General features: G+C 35.4%; 1 protein-coding gene across 1 annotated transcript; it reads left to right on the top strand.

Annotated features, from left to right (window-relative positions):
• Positions 1-647: 647 nt before the first annotated feature.
• On the top strand, positions 648-7659 carry slc5a9 (solute carrier family 5 member 9). Its single transcript, XM_058784729.1, has 13 exons — positions 648-812; positions 920-991; positions 1343-1447; positions 1605-1769; positions 3668-3773; positions 3890-3970; positions 4062-4267; positions 4375-4510; positions 4693-4800; positions 5442-5592; positions 5927-6095; positions 6211-6426; positions 7220-7659. Exons 1-13 carry the CDS (start codon positions 684-686, stop codon positions 7553-7555), a joined length of 1980 nt encoding a protein of 659 aa, XP_058640712.1. The 5' UTR covers positions 648-683; the 3' UTR covers positions 7556-7659.
• Positions 7660-7977: the final 318 nt, after the last annotated feature.

The following is a 7977-nucleotide window of genomic DNA, read 5'->3' as shown; positions in this document are numbered from 1 at the left end:
TCTTTAAAAATTACAGCACTGTAAAACGACAGACCAGCAATAAACTGTAAATTTATAATATTATGGATGTAAAAGTACAAGCCAGTAATGCCTGTGAAGTATATTAGTATGGCACACAATCTTATACAGCTAGTCAGCTAACTGTGTTCTGTAGCATCTGCGCTGTGTTGCTAAAACTATATTTTGGATCTAATGTAATTATTTCCCACATTCAAGTTCCAGGTTATAATATGCAAAAGTCTGAACATTAATCTCTTAATTTTACAATAAGTAGTGAAACTTACCCAAAATAAAGGCTTAAACATCTAAAAAACGCACATTTAAGGGGCTCCTCTTTTGGTGAAAGTTTTTAGACAGCTTTCAAAATGGTCGCCAGACAGTGTGAGTTTTCTTTTTATAATCTGATCTCAAAAATGGAAGTGTGCTTAATGGGTATGTTTACCCTACTGGTCAAAAGTTTTTCAAATTTATATATTTTGTATATAAAGACATGTAATTGTTTTTCTAGAACGTAAACCGCTAACTTTAAAGTATATTAGCTTTCAGCGTCCTCACATGGTGACGTGTAGCTGTCGTATAATGCGTAACTCTCAGCATTGCATTCTCTGGAACAGGCTGTTTAATTATTAATGAAGTTAGCACCTGCTTCAAAGTTCACACATTTTCCTCAGGCATTGTACAAAATGTCAGCTTCACCTGAACTTGTAACGGGCACCCCAGAGCCCGAGGTGCCCAGGAAGTTTACTTTGGAAGCTGCTGATATTGCTGTGGTTGTGGTCTACTTTGTGTTTGTGTTGGCAGTTGGAATATGGGTAAGTCAAAGTCTGCAGCCTCTCTGCTAATGTTTGCATTGATGTGGAGAATTCTGTATGCTTAATTCTTGATGCAGAGATGGAACTGCTGTGTTTTTGATTTGTAGTCTTCAGTCAGAGCCAACCGGGGAACAGTGGGTGGATACTTCTTGGCCGGACGATCCATGACATGGTGGCCAGTGAGTTTTTGTGTGTTTACTCTTAATAATGAAGCTGGAATGTTTGTTTTGTGGATGTCTACAAGGAAGCATCTTGATAAGTCCTTGCCTGGAATTACAACCAGGAAAGCAGAAATAATAAATCAATACAGTCTCCTAAGAGAATTTATTTAATGTAAACACATTATGAAGTGAATGTGTTTTGCATTAAATTAAATCAAATCAAATCCTATACAATAGTTATACACATATCATATTTACAGATGATTCACATTTAATGTGAAGACGTCTCTTTCAGCTTGGTTTATTATAGTTTCATTTAGTTTTGAGAGTGTTTTCTCAGTATGTCTCTATTGTGTTGTGTTTCAACAGATTGGAGCCTCTTTGATGTCGAGTAACGTAGGCAGCGGCCTGTTCATTGGATTGGCAGGAACAGGAGCTGCAGGGGGACTCGCAGTCGGGGGATTTGAGTGGAATGTACGGCAGACAAATCAGTCCTCATCCTACAAGCTTTCAGTGTTGTTTCAGTAATTACTGATTTCACTTGTGAGATTGTTGTTGTCTTAGGCTAATCAAATGTTTGACAGTTATATTGCATCACATGCTGAAACAAAACAAATGTGATGCTCTTTAGGCAGCATGGGTCCTCATTGCCTTGGGCTGGATCTTTGTGCCTGTGTATATTTCTGCTGGAGTAGTCACAATGCCAGAGTATCTGAGGAAGAGGTTCGGGGGTCAGCGCATCCGCATCTACATGAGTGTGCTCTCTCTCATCCTCTACATTTTCACCAAAATATCAGTAAGACTCCTAAGTTTAATAATTGTGAATTAAGTATTATTAAATATATATAAAATATATAAATATTTAATAATTATTATGTATTTGTTATATACACTCCTGAACAAAATCTTAAGACCGGGGAAAACGTTACAAGTATTTGCATTTTGCGCTGGTGGATCGTAACCGGGTTGTAAGTACTGCTTCAAAATGCCAAAAGAAGAAACAGGAGCAAGAGACAAAAAATAGAGAATAGGCAATTTATTGAAAACTGCATTTAAACTCAAACAGGGCAGGCTGTTCATCAGCTGATCAAAAGTTTACAAAACTAGAAAAAAATAGGATTAAAATCATTAGAAAAAAATATACTATGACAAAAAAAAAAAAAAAAAAAAAAAATGCAAATTAGAAGGAAAAGAGGACTTTATATTGTTAATTATATATTGTTTTAAATTTACATTTATATTGTTATATTGCCTAAAACTCGCACTTTACACCTTCATCATCCATAAGTATCTCACAATCTAGTGATGCATAATTACCTCTTGTCTGAATAGATATTGTTAGAAGTTTTAGACGCTCTCTCCCGGTGACTGTCCTGGCTCAGTCGAGTTCGGACCACTTGGAGCTCGATGAGGTTGTGTTCTGGTTCAGTTAACTAGAAAACAAATTGTTATAACTCTGAGACTTGTTTTAAATAGTTAACGAATCACCAACACACTGGTTTCGTTTTATTAAAAAACAATAACTCATAAGCAAATAACAAAAATAACAGCGCGTAGTCTTCACCACGAAATGTCTGCCTCGACAAATAGTTTAACAAGCATTTATATAGTCTTTGCATATCATTTGCATTAATCTCATTAAAACCTCCCATAACTCTTCCGGCTTCTGCCAGTGCCTGTAACTGCCTCCTCCCTTTAAGACAGGAAGCATGACCTTTGTCATAGAGTTTGCACAAGTCAGTGTCAAAAGTTCAAAAGGAAAAATGATGACATCTCTAGATAGCAAGCGTGTCTACTTCTATTTTAAACTATAGGAAAAATTGTAACACCTCTCAAAACATAAGCGATGCATAAACACATATGCCTAAACCACAATATAACACCTCTAACAGATGTCAAGAGCATTTTATGCAACGGTTAACTAGAAGTTCCATTTTGCACTTAGAGTTGCAAAATGCATCCCCTTGTTTTTAACCGTTTCGTTACAAAATAAGCAAAGCAACTATATAGCAGTTAGATACATAAAGATATCATTATCTATGATCTCAACATAGGATACACTTTTATGCCGCTTTCAACACTTATACTTTTATAACAGGAGTCTGGAGTTTCACTGTTTCTAAATCTTTTGTCAATCTTTGTAATTCAGCTGAAAAATCACACAATTCAATCATCTCTCTTATCAATTTCATTATTCTCTTATTTGTTGATTCTTGCTTTCTCATCAGCCTCAGAATTGCCTTCATCTTGAAGATGATCTTTTGATCCTCCCGCTCTCTCTTGAGCCCGTCTGCGACGTTCCTTCTTCTCCTGTTTCTTGATCTCCCTACTCCTGTTTCGTTGTATCCCTTGAACTAAAAAAATCGTCAAAATCAATTTCTATTTTGTCTGACCTTTTCTTATCGTTCCTGTTAGAGGATTGGTCAGGAAATTGCATATCAGATAGGTTGGGACCTTCTCCTTCAATATTAATGATATTATAATGATAAAAATGTGACTAGTATAAATGAAAAAACCTGTGTGATATATATATATATATATATATATATATATACACATAGTACACACAGTACATACAGCGTGCTATGAAGTGCACTGTAACAGTAAACAACAAATAGCAATTTAACACGGTTGTGGTTGTAATAAAATGTAATATATGTGTAATAAATTTAATCATAACTGTGTTCTGTCCAGACAGATATTTTTTCAGGGGCTTTATTCATCCAGGTGTCTCTGGGTTGGGACCTGTATGTCTCCACCGTTGTGCTACTAGCCGTCACTGCACTCTATACTATAGCTGGTAATAAAACAACACATAAATGAAAACAACATAAATAAAAACAACACACAAAGATAACTTGTGCCTAAATGTGATTCTAGTTTAAGTACTTTAATTGGTGGCTTGTTTTAATGCAGGTGGGCTGACAGCAGTAATCTACACTGATGCCTTACAGACTGTCATCATGGTAATAGGAGCATTTGTCCTCATGTTCATAGGTATAGATCTCTCACAGATGAAATGTTATACTTTAATTATTCCTGGGCAAGTATAGTGATTCATTTCAATTGATTTTGATTCCCCTGCCAGCATTTGACAAAGTTGGCTGGTATGAGGGTTTGCTGGTTCAGTACGAGAGAGCTGTACCTGCTATCACGGTTCCCAACACCACTTGTCATCTTCCTCGGTCCGATGCCTTTCATATCTTCAGAGATCCAGTGACAGGAGACCTTCCTTGGCCAGGCCTGATTTTTGGACTCACTGTTCTGGCCACATGGGTGTGGTGCACAGACCAGGTGAATTTAAAATACTGTAGATATTCAGCAGAAGATTTCACAAATGTGTCTTTTTAAGCTTAAAAATAGTTTTACAGCAAGCAATTGCGTCTATTTCATATCTGAAGGTGATAGTGCAAAGGTCTCTCTCTGCCAAAAACCTGTCTCATGCCAAAGGTGGTTCAGTACTCGGTGGCTACCTCAAGGTCTTCCCTATGTTCTTCGTCGTTATGCCAGGAATGATCAGCAGAGCTCTCTACCCAAGTACTACTCAGTCATTCTTTGCATTTCCCTTAATCTATAAGGTCATTTAAGAAAGATGTTACCTGAACATTTATTAAACCAATGAAAAGGGGTTTAATGGATTATACACACCATTAATATGCATAAATGTAAAATCTCTCTTTTTATGGTAAATAGTGTGATTATGTTTGTGCATTTTCTAGATGAAGTTGGATGTGTGGATCCTGATGAGTGTGTGAAGATCTGTGGGGCCAGTGTGGGCTGCTCTAACATTGCCTACCCAAAGTTAGTTGTGGAGCTAATGCCAGTGGGTATGACAACCTTATATTTTGATCAGAATAATCATATGTGTGATTTTTCAAGTAGTTGAAATTTTCTGTCCACAAGAGAATGCTATGGAAAATGTTAACAAACTAAAAATGATTCTAAATAGCATTAATAGCATAATAATAATATTTAATATTTAAATAAAATATTTAAATGATAATATATATCAATATCATGTAATATATAGATATACATAATATAATATTTTTAGATTATAATATATATCTGTGATAAATTATAATAGATATATATAGTTACTTTTTCTTATTTTTAAGATAAATGTTAATGTTACTTTTGCCAGAATTTCTATTTTAAGCTTGTTTTCTACCCTGATCTTTTATCTTCAGATATAATTTTGATAATCAGAGTGGCAGTTTGAAGATCATACAAGGAAAACCTATTTCAAGTACTTTTTAAGTGACTTCAAAGTGCCTCATTTTATATATATATATATATGCAGTATATATATATATAATATAAAAATAAAGAGAGAGAGAGATATAATTAAATTAAATTCAGTATGCGTGAGTTGTCAAATTTGTTGACTGCTACAACAGAGATACCAGAGCAACAATGATATTGTTATGCTAATACATGTTTTTCTTTCCCTGTAATTGTGTTGTAGGTTTGAGAGGTCTGATGATCGCTGTAATGATGGCAGCACTTATGTCCTCTCTCACCTCTATATTCAACAGTAGCAGCACTCTATTCACCATGGACATATGGCAACGGATCCGACCCCGGGCCTCTGAGAGAGAGCTCATGGTAGTGGGCAGGTAGGCTGTTAAATGCTTTGTGGAAAAAGTTCGGAACACTTTCATTTTTAACATATTTTTCAGAAAATAAACAGAAGTATCTAAAAGAAGTGAATGCTCTCATTACAAACTAGTTCAGCGAAAGTGGAAACAGTCCACCACCAATTCCACCAAGTGGTTTAACCACATCAGAGTGGTTTTGTTGACCTGTTTTAGGGCGATAAAAGATACTTGATATGCAAACTGTCAAATTAAAATTGAAAACAGTTGTCCTTTTCCAATATATACACTTTTATTTCACTAAACAGGCTGTGTCTCCTGGCTCTTAATTGCTGCTGTTTATTTACATCCACAGGGTGTTCATTTTATTGCTAGTGGCCCTGAGCATTGTGTGGATTCCAATCATTCAAACAGCCAATAGTGGACAACTGTTTGACTACATTCAGGCCATTACTAGCTACCTGGCACCTCCCATCACCACAGTGTTCATTATGGCCATCTTCTGGGAGCGAGTAAATGAACAGGTGAATTAATTAACCTTTTCTTGTGCCTGTGCAATAAAGTAAAATTTAAATGGCCTATAACACTTGATGCAATTTGTAAAACATTTATGTTAAGTTTTCTTTTTATCTTGCACAGGGTGCTTTTTGGGGTCTGATGGTGGGACTAGTGGTGGGCACCGTGAGGATGGTAATGGAATTTGTGTACGGCACCCCATCATGCGGAGAAGAAGACCTGCGTCCTGCCCTGATGAAAGATGTGCACTACCTGTATTTTGCTCTCATCCTGCTTGCACTGACAGCCCTGATCATCACATCTGTCAGCCTCTGCACTACCCCTATTCCAGAGCAACATGTAACTATGAACCGCAATTCAAATACATACACATTTAAATAATTATTTATATCCATTTTTATACAAAACTTACAAAAAGGAGATAAAAGCTGGATACCCAATTACCTGGGGACTTTCCATGTACTACATGTACTATGATTCATTTTTAAATTTTTAAAAATTGCATATTATATAGTATACTAATCACACTATTTTTTAGTTTAATTTGATTGATAATAATTAAAATTTAATTTGTGAACCATTTCCTCCCCTATTAATTTTCACAAAAAGAAAGTTTAGCTCCCCACAGTACCAAAACAACATGTACAATGACTACCTTAATTTTGAAAATTAATTTATAAAGATAATACTTTTTATTTTTTTGGCATTAAAAACAGCAAAGAAAGCATACTTTATGATTATACTTTATTTCAATAGTCCACTTTAGACATTCTATTAACTAGTAACTTTGCAACTAACATGTAATTAATTTGCAACTGTATGTAAACTAACTCTAGAATTAGTAGAATAAATTGATATATACTTGCAAAGTTACTTATAGTCAGTAGAATGTCTGATAGGGGCCATCAAAATAAAGTAACAGATATTAAGCAGACGGTCTAATACTAATACTCTAATGACTGGTAGTTGACATGTAGTTTAATTATAGTTAGTTGAGGGTCTAAAGTAGACTATCAAAATAAAGTGTTACCTATATATTTATATGTATAAAAAAAACAATATTTACAATGATATTGTAGGAGAAACACACACTGAATATGATCTAATATAATGAGCTTATATTTCATTTTAGCTTGTTCGTTTGACCTGGTGGACAAGACACAGTAAGGAAGAGCGTGTAGAGCTGGAAAACCCCTGGGCTAGAGGGTCCAAACCAGCCAGATCTGATCCCAGCACTACAGAGTCAGAGGGGTCAGATGAGGATATGCCTGCATGGTGGAAGCGTGCTGGAATGTGGCTGTGTGGTCTGTCCCATGCGGCTAAACAAGAGATGAGTGAGGACGAAAGGCAGGCTCTGGAAAGGAAACTCACCAACATTGAAGAAGACCACACCTGGAAGACTGTCTGCAATGTTAATGCCCTCATTTTACTCACTGTCAATGTCTTTCTCTGGGGGTACTTTGCATGAATGTACTATAAAGTTCTGAATGGTCTGAAACTCACCAAATACTGATGAAATACATTTATTTACTGTAAATGCCTTTTTTTTTGCTTTATAAATAAAAGTTGTGAATGGCACATTTTTGCTGTGGTTTTGGTGAGTTGATTTTTATTTGAAAAAGAGTCAGGTTTTGAATTAACCTTTCAGTTTAAATATTTGTTATAAGCAGTTCGCTGTCACAGTGATAATAACTAAACATATATACTGTAATAATGCATGCTGTGTCATAATGACAAAGCATAACAGGTAAGATGCCTCCTAATCGTTCCCACCCATGGGTGGGGCCTCACCAGACTGTAAATGACTTAAAAATATATAATTATTTATTATAAGTTATTTTGAGATAATATATAACTTATTAAAATGCTAAAAACTTCAATATTTCTTAT

The sequence above is a fragment of the Onychostoma macrolepis genome, chromosome 08 (genome assembly GCF_012432095.1).
Source record: "Onychostoma macrolepis isolate SWU-2019 chromosome 08, ASM1243209v1, whole genome shotgun sequence".
In the NCBI taxonomy this organism is placed as follows: domain Eukaryota; kingdom Metazoa; phylum Chordata; class Actinopteri; order Cypriniformes; family Cyprinidae; genus Onychostoma; species Onychostoma macrolepis.
Note: the sequence above shows the minus strand (reverse complement) of the source record. Positions and strands in the feature narration are given on the sequence as shown.

Coding starts and splice junctions, on each gene's coding strand:
- slc5a9 (XM_058784729.1), top strand. CDS start 684: ATGTCAGCTTCACCTGAACTTGTAACGGGCACCCCAGAGCCCGAGGTG. Junction 813..919: donor TGTTGGCAGTTGGAATATGG/GTAAGTCAAAGT, acceptor TTTGATTTGTAG/TCTTCAGTCAGAGCCAACCG. Junction 1,770..3,667: donor ACATTTTCACCAAAATATCA/GTAAGACTCCTA, acceptor TGTTCTGTCCAG/ACAGATATTTTTTCAGGGGC.